At 36.4% G+C, this 18,943-nt stretch overlaps 3 protein-coding genes across 4 annotated transcripts; 1 reads left to right on the top strand and 2 right to left on the bottom strand.

Moving 5' to 3' along the window:
* Positions 1-460: 460 nt before the first annotated feature.
* Positions 461-11,179, bottom strand: PRP40A (pre-mRNA-processing protein 40A). Of its 2 annotated transcripts, none has more exons than XM_007018375.3 (28): positions 11,023-11,179; positions 10,778-10,842; positions 10,337-10,402; positions 9,910-10,245; positions 9,612-9,809; positions 8,687-8,760; positions 8,396-8,465; positions 6,468-6,520; positions 6,260-6,317; positions 5,819-6,177; positions 5,656-5,728; positions 5,312-5,410; positions 5,066-5,134; positions 4,903-4,980; positions 4,620-4,706; positions 4,501-4,535; positions 4,292-4,397; positions 3,442-3,522; positions 3,203-3,349; positions 3,011-3,127; positions 2,802-2,900; positions 2,627-2,674; positions 2,457-2,549; positions 2,198-2,305; positions 2,023-2,087; positions 1,780-1,882; positions 1,224-1,529; positions 461-1,146 (listed from the first exon to the last, which is right to left on the bottom strand). In XM_007018375.3, the coding sequence occupies exons 2-28, from the start codon at positions 10,808-10,810 to the stop codon at positions 1,009-1,011; spliced, it is 3,099 nt and encodes a 1,032-aa protein (XP_007018437.2). In that variant the 5' UTR covers positions 10,811-10,842; positions 11,023-11,179; the 3' UTR covers positions 461-1,008. The 2 variants fall into 2 exon arrangements, with proteins under 2 accessions (XP_007018437.2, XP_088665254.1); XM_088809128.1 differs by having other exon boundaries at positions 10,778-10,886; positions 11,023-11,144.
* Positions 11,180-12,003: 824 nt separating this feature from the next.
* LOC148761122 (uncharacterized) lies at positions 12,004-12,906 on the bottom strand. The gene has a single exon (XM_088809173.1). It carries the CDS (start codon positions 12,798-12,800, stop codon positions 12,357-12,359), a length of 444 nt encoding a protein of 147 aa, XP_088665299.1. The 5' UTR covers positions 12,801-12,906; the 3' UTR covers positions 12,004-12,356.
* A 3,689-nt stretch (positions 12,907-16,595) lies between these two features.
* On the top strand, positions 16,596-18,760 carry LOC18591935 (ribosomal RNA processing-like protein). Its single transcript, XM_018126317.2, has one exon. The coding sequence runs from the start codon at positions 16,847-16,849 to the stop codon at positions 18,524-18,526; it is 1,680 nt and encodes a 559-aa protein (XP_017981806.1). The 5' UTR covers positions 16,596-16,846; the 3' UTR covers positions 18,527-18,760.
* The last annotated feature ends 183 nt before the right edge of the window (positions 18,761-18,943 follow it).

Genomic DNA, 18,943 nt, shown 5'->3' with positions numbered 1-18,943 from the left:
TCAATTCCATGGTAGTAAGGTATCTAAAAAGCTTGAAACATAGCAACAACAGGCACTGGAATGCCCTCCAGGATTAACAGGGGAGACATGTAACGACTGAACGACAAGAGATCAGTCACTCTTTGTGGCTTATCAAATTGATGGATCCACCGACATTGACGTCCAAACCACCTAGAAAAGAACAAGCATAGTGATTTACATGATTTTCTTAAAACTTAATCCTCACATGAGTTCCATATTAGCCACAATCCAATCAAGCATACTTCTGTCACTTAATGCACAAATTTTTTCATTAAACAGTTTTAATTAAATAATTAAATCTAATTCATTTGTCCATTTTCGACTTTAATAAAATTTATTAGTTATCTTATAATATGTTTTTAGTATCAAAAATAATACTGCCCTTGGATTTTTTGAGAAGTAGTGTCAGCACAAAATTGAATTTAAAATGAGATACTAATTATGGACGTAAAAATAAAGCTTCCCTTAAACTCATATAATAAATACATAAAAAAAAAAATAGTTATGGGATATCAAAGGAGGCAGCAGCCTCCCATCATTGCCCCGTTGTAAATCTCTAAAAATGAGCCGAAACTTACAAACTTACTTCAAAAGATACCGTCAACCAGTTACATGTGTTACAGCTATTAAGTGATGGATGTAATTCTTGCAATTGTGGCCCCACCAATTTGTTAGCCAAAAAACTGGAACTGCAACTCTGAAGAAAGACTTTACCAAATACTTTAGACTTCAAATACTAAAACCAAAACCCCCCACCAACCTAGGATTCTAAACGCTAATACAAACGTAGAATACAGGACAACCCTAAACTCTCGTACTAGGAAAATAAGCAAAATAATTAGTTTAAGGTATGTGCCTAAATGATCTAAAACCCCTAAAAATCTATAGACATTTACGATTGAGCTTATAGGATACAAAATGCAACGATGAAATCTTAGGTAGTTAATCCCCCAATCGGTTTCTTTGAATTTTTGCATCAGTAAGAAACTACTGAATTTCACCGTCCTCACCAACTTCACCATCTTCCAGCTCCTCATAACCACTGTTTCTACGCGATCCATCGCGGTGATCTCTCTTGTGCTTTTTATGCCGGCTTTCATTGTCAGATTCAGGTGAGTGCGCATGCTGCCAAGAAAATATTTGGAGAACATTAAAAATTGTTGGATAGATGAACAATATATGATGAATAGATAAGATTATACCTTTCTTGATTTCTTACGGTCACTGCCGTGTCTGCGAGACTTCTTAGACTCCTCCCTATCATCCTTATCGGAACTCCCATCATCACCACCACTTTGATGTCGTTTGCGGTGTTTCCTATCTTTTTCTTTTTCCTTTTTCTTGTCCTCTTTATGGCCATGACTGTCAGATATATCTAAATTCTCACTATCTGTTTCATCTTTTTTAGTTCGCTCCTTACCCTTTTCCCTTTCACGTTCTCTTTCCTTCTCCTTTCTCTCCTTCTCCTTTCGTTTCTCTTTCTCTTCTCGCTCTTTCTCCTTTTTGGCCTGCAAACCAACCAGATAAACATCTTTAGATGTTGGAAGAAACACATGTTCTTATACAGTATAAAATGCATACCATACTTTAGGAAAAAGCAAGGGGAAGCTCAAAAAATATAAAATGTACAAGTGCTCATATTCTTTCACACCCTTCTGATAATGTTCAAGTCCATCATAAATATATCAAAGTATTTCATGAATATATGGGATTTTTAACCACCAACTACTTGGACATCATAGCTAAAAATTCACATACCTTTTCCTCCTCACGCTTGCGCTCCTTTTCTTTAGCTTTTTCCTGTAAGTATGCAATGTATTCCTCGAAGATCTCTCTCCTTAAACTCTCTTCCGCAATTGATCTAATAAAAGTGCATGGCAGGAAGCCACCAAGGGGAGGAAATGATCTTAGGACTGAGATGTTTACGAATGATAAATACCCAGCAAGTAGCTCCAAATGGTTGTTCATCATAATTGCAAAAAAAAAAAAAAAACGCAATACCTGTATTCTTGGCTTTCTTCAAAAAGTGGTCTGGAATCCTCCCAATCAGAGGATGCAGTTATCTCCTATGAAGCAGCACAACAACCAAAAGTTAAACAAGATGCTCATGGGAAATTCTTTAAACAAGTGCACAAAAAGTATAGTCCCCGTTTGTCTATAAAACAATATAACACACCTTATATGTATGTAATAGCTTAGTGAAGTCATCTGCTAGACGCTGACGTTTCTTAGCCTCTTTCTCCTCCTTCTCCTTGGCGCTCTTGAGTAACTCCTCATACACAAGCTGAGAATGAGTACAGAATAAACTTATCAATATTCAATCACGAGATTAGTGCTTAACTTTTTTCATTTTTTACCAGAGCTTAACTTTTTCCATTTTTTTCCTCTTTTTCTTTTTTTGTTGATGTTGAAAACATGTATTGCAACAGAAGTACCTTTAAGTTTATATCTGATATTGGCAAGGAACCAACATCTTCTGAAATAGCAGCTTTGAAGTCTTCAACTGTCCATGTGGAAACCATGGAAATCTGGAAGGAGGCCAAGGAGGGGTTCAATAATGAGAAAGCACTTACAAAGACCTTCCAAGATAAATCTAGTATCTTACCTTCCCTGACTTCATTGCATCTTTAATATGGGTTTTGTCTTGCTGATACTATTCATGTAAAAAAGAAACCATAAAAAACGTATGAAAATCATTTGTTCTCTGCTGGAGCGAAGAATAATGCAACAAAAAAAAAATACACATCAAATCTTGCAGAGAACAGATTTGAGGCACAAACCTGTTTTTCTAATTCTTCAACAACATCCTCAAACAAATCTTTTGGTGTTGAACCAGATGTGTTTGATGCAACAGCAAGATATGGGGGCAGATCTTTCACCTAGGAATCAAAACAAAAAGACTAAGCAAAAAATCTAGTTCTGAAAAAGACAAAACACACCTTGATTTAAGCCACTCTTACCGTAAAACAAATAACAATATATGAATTACCTTCAAACAATAATCCCGCCAGTAAGTTTTAGCCGTAAGAGTGCCATCAACAACATGTTCGTCCATAAGCTTACGGAATGCGTCACGGTTTTTGCGCTCGGCACGTCTCAATTGTTCCTAAGTTTTGACCAAGAAAACAAAATTAAGAACACAGATTAGAAGTGAACTAATGATGTTAAAAAGTACCTCCACCTTTTGCATCTTCTTTTTTTCCTCTTCTTCCTTCTCCAAGTCATGAATGTAGTCCTGGAACATGACCAAGCGATCAATTTTTTCAAGACGTGAGCATCTTTCATCATCCTCTAAGCGGTCTTGAACTTTCCGCCACTGGCTGTTTGCCTGCAGATTTAAAGAAAAAGTTTGGGTAAAAAAGCCATGCTAAAATCTTTACAGAGAAAACAAATTACAATCCTCTTTTGTAAATGTTGTACCTTAATAAAATCACAGGATTCCAGAAATTTCCTGTATTCTGCTATATTCCGCCTTTTTTCCTCTGCAGCATTTTCCCTTTCCTGCATTAAACAACAAAAACTAGAAAGTAAAAATACCAATTTTAACTGGCATATAATTTTTTGCTTGGGGTAGTTGCCAGTGAATATAGTAGAGACCACTATTGTGCTGGCAAAAGACATGCATTTCTGACCATTTTGTGCACATCCTCAAAAAATTTCCACTTAGCCATAAATTATCTTAATCGATAAGGCAGGTACAACATATATCCAAACCAGAAAAGACATATTTGCGCACATGAATCATTATTTAACATCTGACCTGTCTAGACCGTTTTATGGAAATAAAAGAGTAATAAATCTGAGGCAGAGATTAGCAAGATATCATAGCCAAGATATGTGTAAAACAGTCAAAAGAATTCAAAATCAGACAGATAAACCAATGATTTTCATAAGTTTAGTTACAAAATTCTAGCCGAACTATGTTACTAACTTAGTTTGTAATACTGCCAATTAACTTGTGCTTGAAAGCTATTACTCCAAGGCAAAATTTGACCGAAACAACATCCAACCTTGAATATTAATCTTGCTGAAAGAATATCACTAGCTATCTAAGAAAAATGGAAAGATGAGGAACAAGATGGAATTTCATAGGCCTTTATTCCTACAAAGAATACCTAGGCATTCTTTCCTCGTCTGTTACCCCTTTTTTCTCTTGGGTACATTTATTTGTCACAGAGAAAGTTCAGTTATAAGTATACTCACAAAATTAACACACTGTATGCATAAAGGTGCACATCTGCAAAATACGAAAGAAGTCAGACACTATTACCTTTCTCTCAAGTTCCACTATATAATTTTCAAAAAGATCTTCCCGGTCTCTGGCTCGTTCAACAGCCTTGAATCTTTCATCATTTTCAAATAAACTTTGAGCTTTGCTGAACAGGGAAAAAGTTTAGTTAGAATATTTTACAGTTTCCACATTGAAGATAAACGAGGCCACAAATCTATTTTGTCAATATTATAGAAAGAAATTTCAACCTCCATCTCATGGATGATGTGAGTTCCTTGGACTCCTGGAAAGAAATCAAAGCATCAGCTCAAATAGAAACATTAACAGGAGGCAGAAAAGAAGATAATATGAGCCTCATGCAACATACTTCAAGCATCTTTGTGAATTCCTCCCGAGCTTTCTTCTGTCTCATGCGCCTTTCCTCAGCCTCTAGCTTTTTCCTTTGACCCAAATACTATTAATAAGATCAATATGTCAGAACAGAATGGATATAGTTATCAGATAATTCCAAACGTGTATTTACAGATAAACATAAACTAAGCAGCAACAGGAGGGTGAGGGAAGAAATCCAAAGTTAAAAGAATTCTATCCCATGCATAACAAAATCCAACCAGAAAGCCACTATTGTAAGATTCTGTTTAACATTTTACCTCATTAAAGGCTTGCTTCCGCTCCCCAAGTGTCTTCAAAGCACCATACCTTTTGTCATTAATTATTTCTCTCATTGTCTGAAAAAAAAACTCAATATCAATGGAAATAAATATATCAAAAGATCAAAGGTGGCAGGAAGGAAATAAGATCAAGATGGGATACCTGCTCCCAAGTCCAATCAGATTGCACATTTGCGGATTCAAGGAGGGATTTGAAAGCATTTTTTGCTTCCTGAACAAAGGAAAAATAAGTACAAAAGCATAATAAATAAAAGGAGCTGATATTGATCCGGTTGAACACATAACTGGCATCAAAATTCCCATTCCCAGTTCTCAGGGGAACAGACAGACGAAAACTGAAGGTCAAATGAGAAGAATAAAAAGTTATGACAAGTTTCTAAAATGCTACCTGCTTATTTGCATATACTAAAGGCTCATCATCCGGAACTTTCTCTTCCACTGGAGTCACATTAACCTTTCCAGCCGTTGCCATCCCCTTTTTTGCTTCCTGCAAATAACAACAAATAACAAAAAAAAAAATCAATTACAACAAATAAAACATATATCCCACTGCCAACATTTTTGAAAACTGGAGCATCTGCGTGTTGCCAAATAGACCAGCCAGCAATGAAAATCCAATAACCAAAAGTTTTCCTCAAAAAGAAAGAATTCATAAAATTTGTGCCTCTCAGAAACGGTAAGCAGAGAGCTGAGAATAAAAACAGCCTTTGACAAATGACAAATGAGTCATACCTCAATGTCCTGAGCAGAAGCTCCATTTGTGAAATGCACAGAATCTTGAGATGCTGTACTTTCCAAGCTTCTTCTGCAATGAGGATAGAGAACAAGCAGTTAATTTCAACAGTTACTGAATCAATAAATAATTAAATGTGAAACCAGTAGAACATGTCCATACATCATTGTTGTGTTAGCATTGACCGAAGTAACAGGAGTAGTAGAACCTCCGGAGGAAACAGCAGGTAAGGGGGTAACAGCAACTGCAGGTGATTGAACCTCAGATGCATTCGTTGCAGCAGATTGTGAAACAGGAACAACTGTTGATCCAGATACTAAAGTAGGGGAAGGATTAGCAACAGCAGCAACAGGCGTAACTGATACTGGGCTTGAAGCCTGCGAAGTGTTGGAGCTCACAGGAATAGCTGCAGCAGGCATCTCAGCTGAGGAGACAGCACCAGCAACTGGCGCTTGAGAAGCCACTCCTGTATCTGATGGGGCTCCTTGGCTAGCTACTACCTGAGCTTGCTCACGAGCTAACTGGAATTAAGCATTAAAAAATGAAGTCAGAAAGGTAAAATGCCAGGTAACAAAACAGTAATCATAAATCACAAGGATGAACCTTCAATTCCTCAGGTATTGTCCACTTAGATTGCTTTGTAACCTTGTTATAATAATACCTGCAAAAGCAATCTCCTGATCACAAATCAATCATGAAAATAAATTTTAACAGACCAAAAAATGATAAATATTCTAGAGCATATTAAAAAATAATATGTGGGAAAAAAGGTACACGATAAAGAGAACGGTACAACAAATTTCAAACATACTTTCTTCCCTCTGGAGTTGTAAATTCCTTCCAAACAGTGGACGCATCAGCTCTCTGTTACAGAAAAGGAATGATTAAGCAAAGAGTAAAAGAAATAATGAAAAAGAAAATTCACAAAACATCAGGATTATACCAAGGAGTGGCATTCTATCAGTCAATGTAAGAATAACAATGAAGCTGCTAATGATGCAGCCAAACATATAAAGATGGAACAAATAGATAAAACAAAAAAAAAAGCAAATTAAATCATAACCTTGTCAAGAAAGAGACCCAATACCAGTTTCAACTCATACCAAATTCCCAGAAGGGGAGAGATGGGTGTATGTGCAACTGGTGGAGTGAAAGAAGCTATTCTACCTACGTAAAAGATACACTAATACATAAAAAATGGTTCACTTATAAGAATCAAAACCCTGAAAAGGTGGAGGGATGGTCATTAAACATCTCAGCCATTGGTGAGAATTCGGCCCACAAGCAGGCCAAAAGTTTTGCTGACCTAATGGATGTGAGAATCAATACTGCAGGGATTCACTTGGCTAGGGATGTGTGCATGCAAATGGTCAAGGTAAAAGAAGCTGTCATGGCAAAATTCTATACCAACAATACTAATAATAAAATTATCTAACTCGAGTCAAAACTCAGAAAGGGGAGGACCAGTTATCTCAACTGTTAATGAGAATTTAGCCCACAAGTAACCTCTAAATTCTTCTTCACCTCATGAATGTGCTAGGATTCATCTTACAGTCTTGACTTGCTTGCCCTTAACATCGTTAAAATGAGTACAAGCACATCTCCCTCATAATAACAAAAAAAATCCCTTTCCCTTCAGGTGCAATGGTGAACCTAAATCATACTTTATGGTTACAAATAGTAAAACCTTTTTGCCTGAGCCATATCTTCAGGATGTTTCCATCGGCGAAGTAAGAAACCTAAATATATTTTCCTAGGATTCATCAGTTCGTTAACCTCTTGGCCCATAGGACACAAAAAACATACATTGACATCAAATTCCAATCCAAAGGAATCTTGTAAAAATCGATAGAAACAAGTATGAAGCAAAGCGAAATGATAAATACAGCAAGAGCCATTGACCCAGCATTTCATACCTCTGAAAATCAGTGGCCAAAATGTACCTGTGGAACTCTTTACAAACCATTACAAACACAATCTTGCAACAAATAACACCATAAAGAAGAAAAAAGAAGGTAACCAGTAACACATAAAATCAGAAGCACCAGATATAAGTAAAAAAACAAAGAAGTTTAGATAGGAAAGAGCTACACAATGAACAGCATAAAGAATTCCTTTACATCAACCTATAAATTCATTACAGTACCGAGCATAAACCACATTCGACTAAATAAGATATAGGATTAGAAAAACACATGGACTACCAAAGAGACAACAAAAACAAGAGAGAAATATATATAGGCAACAGAAGTTTAAAAATAGATTAGGTAACTGTGTTAAGGGGGAGGAACAATATTACCACCCTGCTAAAACTTAACTATGGAGTAGGAAATGATGAAGAAATTGAAAACAGTTGCTAATAGGCATTGATTAAGTACGTCTATATATCTAATCATGATTTCCTCATAACAATTTATCCCCACATGATAAACAAGATGTAAATAGCAAAATGTTGCCTGCCTTGAGAAAGTGAAGGCCCGCCCTCAAAGTGACCATTTAGAGCAGTCGTTAAATTTCTCCACACTTGCCATGACATCTACAAACCAATGCAAAAACATGCAAAAGAAAGGAGATTTCGCATAAAACAATTTTGATCAAGTAAAGAATGGCTACAATTTTCAGCATCCATTAAAGGGAACAATTTGTATAAATAGCATGTCACATCAAATTCAAGGTTAACAGATCATGGAACAGAACATTTAACTACAGAAACAGCAACTCGACAGTAATATGCCTCACCTCTATTGGTGTCATCAGTTCCAGAGGCTTTTCCCAACTAGATTGCCTCGTCTTTTTGTTGTAATAGTATCTGCAGAAATGTAAGAATCAGTTAGACACAACAAGTGAACACCAAATCTAATTCTTGACGAACAAATGTCTAAGTAACTAACTACAAAGACTGATTAATGACAATATAGAATGATAAAAGCACAAGATGAAACTTAAACAGTCCTAATAGAAGTTAAAACCCCAAGAACACAGCAAGATATGAGCAAAAATTACAATGCAGCAGCTACAATGTAAAATTACCTTCTTCCATCAGCAGATGTATGCTCTTGCCAATCAGAAGCTGATGGCGGAGTAAGAATAGGAGCATTGGCAGCCTGGTATGCAAAAAGTGCAAAATCAGAAGCAGTAAGATTTGGTACAGCAGCAAGATAACATGAAATTGAAAACAAAATACAGTGGAACCTAGCTTCCAAAATGCTATCCACAATAACCAATTTCTGGAATTATAAATAATTTCCAAAATGCTATTGACAGTGACTTAACATTATAACTCACATTCTAAATAGGGATTATTAAGGTAGTTCCTTTCACTGATGATAGAAGTTGCAATGCTGAAAAATAACAGCAAGGGAGGTTGTTGATATTGGACCAGAAACAGAAACAGTTTATGGTGGTCCAATGTTCACACAATTTCTTTTCCAAATACAATAGAGAAGTTGAGGAGACCAAACAGAAACTTAGCCAGTCTAGAAAGCCATACATCAAGCCCATAACTCTAAAGAAATACATTTTTCTAGGAAAAGTTCACACTCTATGCCACTATGTCATAATAAAGGTTATAGAAAAAAGAGAAATAGAAGTATTTGTCATCTAAATGATCAGGGCATGGGAAATAGATGAAGAAAGGACAAGTTCAAGACAAATTAAAGCTCTCTCCTTTTTTTCAATTTTCTTTGGTTATTTATGTCTATATTTTGTTTTTCATTTCCTCACTGAGTCTTTCCCTTAAGACTGGTCAACTTTCTTAGCAATTTGTACTTCTTGGCCAGGTTCTAGCTGTAAAATTTGATTTCTCATCTAAACTTACTCCTGGCCAGCACAACAACAATTAAATAGTGAGCATATAACATTTGAACTAAATGATGAAAATTAAACATGGCATGCCCTAGTTAAAATTCCTGTTTGATATACATTATACCTGATATCTCAGGGAGGAAGCACTTACTGTATCTGCAGAAGAAATGAGTGGAGGTTGTTGGCCAGTCTGCTGTATTGGTATAGCAAGTGAAACACTCTGATTTCCAGATGACAACCAAGGTTGTCCAGCCACAGGAGCAACAGGTGCATGCACTTGAGATGTAGGCTGAAACTGGGACGATGCACTGACATTGTTCTGTGGCTGGCCAAAAGAAGATGGCACATACTGGGAAAAATGTAAAAACATCAGAGAAAGTGGAAGACACTCTTTGAACTTATGCAATACTAACAAAATGGAAACTGGAAACATAGACACAAGGCCTTACACTATATGATGAAGAGGGGGGCATTCCAGGGGCCCCTAAGCCTGGCATATGACTATTCAAAGGGGGAGCAGTTTGATGTGACTGTGGTGATCCAGATGTAAGTGGCCTGTTTGTTTGACCAAATGGTACATGCATAGGCTGTGCTGAAGGTGCAGAAAGACCAGGTTGATTTGGCCGTGGTGGAAACTGCTGCATTGGCTGAGAAAACTGCATCTGCTGATTTTGAACAGCTGGCATCCCAACATTTGAAGAGGGAACCTGCCCAACAGGCCGAAACTGTTGGGAAGCAGCTGGAACAAAGTGCTGACCTTGCTGCATTGGGACGACTGGTCGGAACTGCAATGGAAAATTTCACACATAATGGATTTAATAAATTTCTGTCAGAAGATGAAAATGGTCATAAACATGAAAAAAGAGGAGGAATTACCTGTGAAGATAAAGGAGAACCATAACTTTGAGGACCCAAGGATCCAACTGCAGGAGGCCAATGTGGCTGGGAAAGAAAGAGGATAGCAGAAAAGTTTAGACATCTTAGACCTTCATATAAAAACAAGAATGAAGGATATTATATATGTATGTACTTTAGGCAAAACTACATCCGATTTGTCATTGATACAAAAACCATAGAGCCACTCGGAGGATCTTATCAAAGTAAGAGCTTCTAGTAACCATATTCAAGTTATTTCTAACTATTTCGAAGAAAAACAAAAAAGAGGGAAAAGCCTCAAAAGGATATTTATAAAATTTGATAAATTTTGACAAAACATGGAAACAGCAGCTAAGATTAAACCCTACAAAAAAGAAAGTATTGATAAAGTGTTTATATTATAGCAATAAAACCAAGAATCAAACCACGTAAGTATGCTACCTGTGCACTAGAGGGTTGAGAATTGTTGGCCATTCCGGCACATATGCAAAATTCACCTCAAATATCTGCAAAGATTGACATGAACCCACTAACAAAAACAAGATAGAAACTGCATCCAAGAGTTCCCAAACGTAATCAATTTAAATGCCCAAATTATCCATACCAAACAATATCATGAAACGAAATTTACTCCACACCAATCTTGGTGAAATCATTGAAGTTAACATAGAATTATAACTACTTACAGATATCAAATGAAAAACAAACAATTGTGTGGGAGAGCTTGGATCTCAGTCTCGGAATTCCAGGTGCTAGGGTTTAAGAGAGGAATAGGTGTAAGCAGAGAAAATCTTGGTTTTATGGGGAAACGCTTTTATTTTTCATTTTTCTTTTTATCTCCCGTTTTGTTCCCGGGTCGGATCCGGACAATCCCACCTATTACCCACCGTTTCTTTCGAGTTTGCTCATTTTAATTTTGTTGATAATCAGACTTATCATGGAGTAATAAAAAATTTAAAAATAAAATAAATTATTGTTTGCATTTTAATGATAAAATTATTACATATAAATATAATAAAATTTTATGTATAGATCAAGATAAGTTTATGACATGAGATTGCAAGCACAGCAAAGAAATTATTATCAATTTATGTTTTTTGTTATTTCAATTATCTCATTATTAATATAATCTAAATAATATTATTGTTCCAATAATATATCTCTAATTGTCTCGATCAATTTGGGTAGAGAAATTTTTTTTTTATACAAAGAAAAATTTTATTGAATTAATTTAAAATAATATTCTAAGTCATTGGACACTTAGAGAGTCTACAAATAATAAATAAAAAATATTTACAGAGATACATCATAAACTTGTAATCCTATACTTAAATCATCATGATGAGTGGCTATTCAATCAGCACACTAATTGGCTTCATGATGTATATGAGATAAGTGATATTCTTCTTTCATGTGAAGTAACTGTCTGATTGATTACAGTAATTAGATATTTGGCAAACATTTCTTTTATTCTATTTTGCTAAGGTTGGATGTTCGATTTGCCAAAATTATCTTTGGAATTGGGGAGTTGGGGCTTGGTTTCAACAGTGCAGTCACCTCCCTTTTGGCTTATTGCTTTCAACCTTTAAATGGGTTTATTTAATTTATTTAATCAATTATATATATATATATATATTGAGTATATATCTCTTGAAAGGTAGCTATGCTAGAAAATTTCTCAATGTTATTATATTCTATAGAGTGACAGAAAATTAATCAATTTGCCTCTTGCCATTGCTTGGACAGCTAGACTTGTGAAGATCAAATAATATCCGGCTAGCTCTCAATCATTGAGTCTTTAGCCTGGTCTTGTGTAGCTCACAATCAACCTTGAATCCAACATGTTTGCTCCAGGCCTCCAGCAAAAAGAATCCAAGTTTATTTAGCAGATGGAAGTAGAAGATGATCTTCTGTAAGCCATACATTTCAAGCTTTTTTATACAATAAAGAAGAGACAAACAATGGAAACAATCCAGGATGTTGAACCTGTCAAAGTTCACAAACAGTTTATATTTTTCTCTCACCTCTTTGTACCTGAACTGTCTCGAGAGAGAGGAAGCTGAGAAATCCTAACTAAATTATCATTCCTAACACTGCAGGATTGTTTACAAGACCAATTGAACATGCCCTTCTTCAAACCAGACCCGCCATCCCTTTTAGCCAACTTACCTTTGCTAGTGTTCTTGGTGCACTCCTTGTAAGCTGCCAAAAAGGGGTCATCAGACTTCCTAAGTCCTCTTCTTGAAGAAGTTTTGAAAGGATGCTGAAAGGCACAAGGAGGAGGAGGAATTTTAATGTCATGGATCGATATCCTAGCACTTTCAGGTGGATATGGAGGTGACGGTAGCTTTTGCAAAAAGTAATATTCTTCGGAGCCTTCTTGGCTTGTCAGCTTGCAAACCCCTGGCTTGTTCTCCCATGAGAAGGGCACGTTCCCTTGGGAGTGAACCACGCTCTGATTCATTTTTTTGTTTCTAATGCTATTTTCTGATAAGAAACAATCTGGTTAGGCTTTTTATAGCAAGGGGTTTTCTTGTAGCGGGTGATTTGTGAATATATGATTGCATAGCTTCCTTGCATCATAGCGTGTAAAACGAGAAGAAAAGAAGGTGGAGATTAGCCTTGTAAACAGAACTTGCAAGGAAAAGCCAGGGGAGGTTGCGGATGAAGGATCAAGTCTTACGAGTCTACATCACAGAAAAGTTGACAAGTTGACAAAAAAGAGTTGGAAGGAAAAGTGAGAAACCCAGGAAGATTGACCGTGGTCACTGACTTTTCTACATTCCTTGCCGCCTTTATGAGCAATTATGGCTCAATCTCGAAGACTAAAGACAGATTTGAAAGTTGAAAACTAGTGCAGAAAAGAAAAAAGGAAGAGTTTTTGTTAATCTTTAATGCTGTTTGTCAGAGCCTAGTTTTAACCCAGTCAATGTCTCCAACTCTGATGTACTGCACATCAGCTGAACTAACAACAAGCAGCCTAGCAGGACAACCAGAAAATTTTAAATTTGCTTTTCACAAGTGGGATTAACGTAACTTTTTGGCAGATTAAAATTCAATCAGACAGCAACAAAAAATTGACAAATACATTGGATTGGCTTTAAAAATTGTAAACCAGTACAATTCAGACAACACTTTCAACTGGTAATTTGATTATTGCAGATCCATATTTCAAAAAATTAATGCCCACAGCATTACACCAATTGCATGCATCGATCAATCATCTGACATGGGCCTTACTGATTCATTCACACACACAAGGCACGACCAATTTAGCTTTTCCTGGTTGCGTTTGACATCGCTTTGTCCAATGAATTTTGCATCGCCCCTGTCTTTTTCTTTCCGTTCTTCCTTGGGCTTTTCCTTCGAGCACTGAGACACTCTTACCTCGTTTTCACTGCTGACAGTGCACGAGTACTTACATGAGAGAGTGCACATGTTCCTCATAGTCCTAGTCCTGCAGGCATCATTTTTGCTATCAGTGCCCAACTGACCATTGATAGAGTACTCTGCGCATTTCCTATAAGCTGCTACAAAAGGGTCTTCCTGCTTGTTGAAATTACCCTTCGTTGCTGCACTTCTCGGCAGAGGCTGAAGCTGGCACGGAGGAAGAACACCCTGCAAATCATCAACACAAAACCAAGCACTCTTCGACAGGCGTGGAGGAGGGGGTAAATTTACTGATATATGTCTTAAATCAATGCTGCCCTCTTCGTGTGTCACCTTTGAGACACCAGGTTTGAGCTCCCATGAAAAGGGTACATTCACATGGGAGTAAACCTCGTTGTGACTCATTTTCTTTTGATGTTGGGGTTGGTCTGGAATCTAGATATACTAAGTTAGGTATAGCACTACTCCCTTAAATATGTGCTGATCGTCTGCTTTATGCCTTTCAACTGCTGATATTCCTTAGAAAGAGTGTTAGCTTTTAAACTAATTAAGCAGAGTGGACAAAATTTTTATGTTACAGAAAAGAAGCCTAGCGGCTTACAGGTTTACGTCAGGAGAAACGTAGAAAAGCTGCAAATGAAGTTATTAGAAGGCTAATCTAACAGACTTGAAATGGCCAAATTCAGGGGACTTCTTGGCGCCCTCGTGCACATATACAATACAATCTTGTAGCCTAGTGCCCTATGCAAGGGGCTTGGATTGAGCAACTATGAACTGTATCAAGACGATTGGCCCAAGGATTGCTGGGGCAACCAACATCTCTTTGACAGCAACATCTCCTCTAACACTGCCACTTCTGGTTTTACCATTCTTAGTATACAGATTAAATTTTATGTATATGGAAACTAACACAAAGATCTTGATTAAGATTTCCATATTTGCCCCATGAAATATATATATATATATTATAGCATGTAAGTTGCTAAATTCCTATCTGGTTAGCCATTGTTCCATACCTTGACAAGGAGGGGCCCGTTGATTAAAATAATGATGGGTATTGGCATAAATTTCCCTACCATTTTGACAATGACAAAAACTAAATTTGGCAATCTTAACACCCATCTCTTTCTGTCTCTCCGTCCTCTTTGCTTTTAAAACCGGCAAATACATATGGCAGAAATGTGCTTGACTTTAGCATAAATGATTTCTTATTTCCTTTGTTTATCACTGATTAGAGCTGGTCAATAAATATATAATGCTATGATCTAAATATTTATTAACTTAAAGCATTTCAATTTGTTTGTGTATTTTTTAAATAAAAAAAATTATCTTTTAATATAAAAAGTTATCTTAATTTAAAAATTATGAAATAATTGAAAAAATATCACAAATCAAAAGTTTGGACGTGAAAAATTATCTTTTTATGTTGAAGCTCAAAAGTTATATCTCATGAAATAAGTGGTTGTCCCTTCATAAAGTGATATGAAAAGTTATCTTGTCATATTATAGTTTAAAAATTATATCTTATAAAATGAATGATTGTTTTTTCATAAAATGACTATTAAAATAATATTTTTATCTAAAAGTTGTATTTTGCAAAACGCAAAAGTATTCTTAAAATAAAAATATCTTGATGAAAGAATTATGTTATTGAAGAAGAAGCACTTGCAAATTTATATAAAGTATTTATTGTCAACCATTTTGACAAATCAAAATAAAAACAACATAAGAGTAAAAAAAATCAAAAACAAGAATAGTATTGTATTTTAAAAATTAACATAAACACTTAAGTTCTTGTCAACTATAAAAGCATCTAAATTCTTTATAATTTACTTACTGCAAAAAATACATTTTAAGGTTGAACAATTTTGCAAACATTCAGATGTATCTAGTGGTTTACTTTTATAAAATGCAAAACAAAATTAAACGTAAACTTCATTGTATCTCTAAGACTATTCGTATTATTTTTCTTTGTATAATGAAGTGAAATCAATCTTTAAAAAAAATCCATTAAAAGACTTATCTTAAAGTCAAATTTACCAATTCCTTAAATTCCATCTAAACTCCCTTTTACACCAACACAATTTTCATAAACCCAAAATATACATACCATCTTTCAAAGGAAAAATGTTAACAATTTTTTTGAACTACCTTGCAGGTTTTGAAGATGTTTTAAAAGTGGGTTATGACTTGGGATTTCAAAACATATGACAATAAAAAAATACACATGATCTTTTTTCCTTCTTAAAATTATTAAACCTCAGGTTTTCATTATCATGTCACCATCCAATTACTTCATCTGTAAACCGAACATGTTGTCATCCAATTATTATGTACTTCTAATACCCAAAATGAATTTTCAACTTATAATATATTCTTTGCTTATAGAAAATTAAGAAATTTGGAGAGGGTTGATCACCATAAAATACAAATACCACAAGCAATCGTCTTATACATACTAGTACAGGAGCTGATGTCTGATTTAGCGTACAAAATATAAGATGATAATGTGGCAGCCATATGAAAGAAAAATGGAATTATTAGTAATAGTATGTTTGTATTTGGTAAACAACCAAGATTTGTAGTGTTGGGACCAAATGAATATACTTTCACCGAATTAATTAAGTTTTAAAGCAAATATAAACAATTGTGTAGTAAACTGAATTTGAGTAGCCCATTTTTTAATACTGGAAACAATGGGCCGATGGCTTAAGAAAGAGAGGCATTATTACAAAGGTTATGGGCTACGTCCATTAAAGGCCTGCTTAGATTGGGCTGAAATAGATTTTTAAAATACCCGAATGAACCATTAATAACCCGGAGAGGATCCGGATAATCTCCCCCAACGCAACAGAAAAGGCCACAAGTCGTTTCCCCTTCTTCTTCTTTCCCATTTCCCACGTTTAGCCTTTAGGTTTTCTTTTCCAAAACTACCCCTAGGGTTTTTTTTATTTACCTCCACGCTCGACAGCTCTGCTCCTCTTTAACACCTTGAAGAGAACGAAACCTCCAACTCCGACGACTTCCTCTCCTATTAATTTCTTAATAATTTCACGCAATTTCTTTTTCTTTAAATCCATTTTTTTAATCTCTTGTAATTCTTAATTGAACCGGGTGAACATGGCCGGATCCGGAGCCGGAGAAGGCCCGACGCTGATAAAGCAACTAGCTGCATGCGACAAGTCGACCCGAGACAGAGCCGTACGGTCTCTCCTCCACACGTGGCTTCCTTCACAGGCCGAAGTCTCCGATGAGGAGATGAAGAGACTCTGGAAAGGTCTCTTCTATTGCGTTTGGCATGCTGACAAGCTCCCCGCTCAGTCCGATCTCGTTGAAAAGCTTTCCTCGGTTCTTCCGAAGCTCGAACCCGGTCTATCTCTCCAATATTTTTCTGTTTTTCTTCTTACTATGCGTCGCGAGTGGACTGGGATTGACAAGCTAAGGTTAGATAAGTTTTACCTCTTAATTCGTAGGTTTTTGAATTGCTTTTTTGTTATGTTGAAGAAATGGTCGTGGGATTTGGATTTTACGCGTCGTTCGATTAGGGTTTTAGTTGATGGAACCTTTTTAGCTGATGATAAGTTTCAAGGGAATGGTGTTAATTATCACATTGCTTCAATTTTTCTCGAAGAAATTAGGCCGTTTCTTCCGGTAAAGAAAGAGGTCGTTGAGGTTTTGTTGGAACCATTTGTTGGAATTATGGGGAAAGTTGGTGATAAGGTTTTGGTTGGAAAGATTAGAAGTAATGTGTTTGATGTGTTTGTTAAAATGGGGAGGAGATTCTTAGAACTTAAGAGGTCCGGGGATGAGGTCGATGAAGGTGAAGACTTGGTTGTGTTGGGGACTATTAGTTTGCTGATGGGATTCTCTGCAAAGTTTTACGAATTGGGTTCTTCAGCAGATTGCTGTCAGGGAAATAGGAAGGTGGTGTTAGGGTTACATGAGGAATTCTTGAAGTTGGAGAAGGATTTGACGCTGTGGGGTATTGATGTTTCGATTCCTGAGCCTAATGAAGGAGGTGAAGAAGATGAGGTGCCAGAATTGATACCTATTGCTAGTGAGATGGAAGTGGATGATTCTGATGGTGTTTCAGAGCCGGCTGAAGTTAATGCTAATGGTTCTGCCAAGAAGGCATTGAAGAAGAGCAAGAAGGCCAAAAAGGCAACTCGGGGCAGTGGTAAAAAGACTAAGAAGTGCAAGAATGCTGAATGTAGCCCTGCAGATCAGGAGAATGATGTTATGGTACCTGCAGAAAGTGCCAATTCTAGTATTGAGCAGAATGGTGATGGGCATTCGATAACCTTTACTGAATCAGTGATTTCGAACCTTCAGCTGCAGTTTGAGAAGGTTGCTGCAGAAGTGGGCTTGGATGGTGATGTTGCAAGTGCCTGTGATTTGCCAAAAGTTAATGGTGCTGTCTCCAAGAAGAGAAAGAGAGTAAAGAGTGTGGATGGGCAAAAATCTCAGAATGGGGAGCTAACCAATCAAGGGGATGGTGAAGGTGGCGGAACGGCAAAAACTGGTGAGAAGAGCACAAAGAGGGTAAGATTCTCAATGAAAAACAACTTGGTTTGGAAGCCTCACAGCCCTTTACCTCCCCAGAGTTTGAGATTACCGCCCTCCGTTACTCCTAGAGGAAGTGCACTTAAGAAAGGGATACCTCCAGGTCCCATAACTGAAGTGCCTCCTTTGACTAAGAAGGTAAAGAAAGCTAAATCTGTGAAGAAGGCCCGAAAGGTAATAAAGAGCATGTACCCTCTTGTCAAACGCACAAAGAAGTTGAAATCTGTGTCCTCTTAGCAGAGTTTGTTTTGTGAGTTTGTTCTTTCATGGAAAAAAATGTAACATGCTTAGTCGTCAAAATTTTTCGAAGTTTGGTATTTGTTATCTTGTTACAGTTTAAACTTTCGCTCACATATGATCTTTTACTTTCTAGACCTTTTGGTCTTTGAATTTAGAAGTTGATTGTGATGAGAAGGTAATTTATCCATGAGTGAAAGACAGGCCTTGGGTTGAATTATTTTCTTTGCTTTCTGATGGATGAGTTAGTGATACTAGATTGATAGTGTTATTCCTTTGCTCCTCAAATTTTCTAGCGTTTCTGTTCCTTTTATTTTTCTCTTATTTTTGGGATATTATTTGACTAATTTTGAGATTGAGCTATTCATTGTGCCTATGCATTCTCATTGCTAAAAATTTATAGCCCTTCGCCCATTT

Source organism: Theobroma cacao, chromosome 8 (assembly GCF_053813885.1).
Source record: "Theobroma cacao isolate CCN51 chromosome 8, ASM5381388v1, whole genome shotgun sequence".
Taxonomy (NCBI): Eukaryota; Viridiplantae; Streptophyta; class Magnoliopsida; order Malvales; family Malvaceae; genus Theobroma; species Theobroma cacao.
The sequence above is the reverse complement of the archived record's forward strand: the minus strand, read 5'-3'. Positions and strand labels throughout refer to the sequence as shown.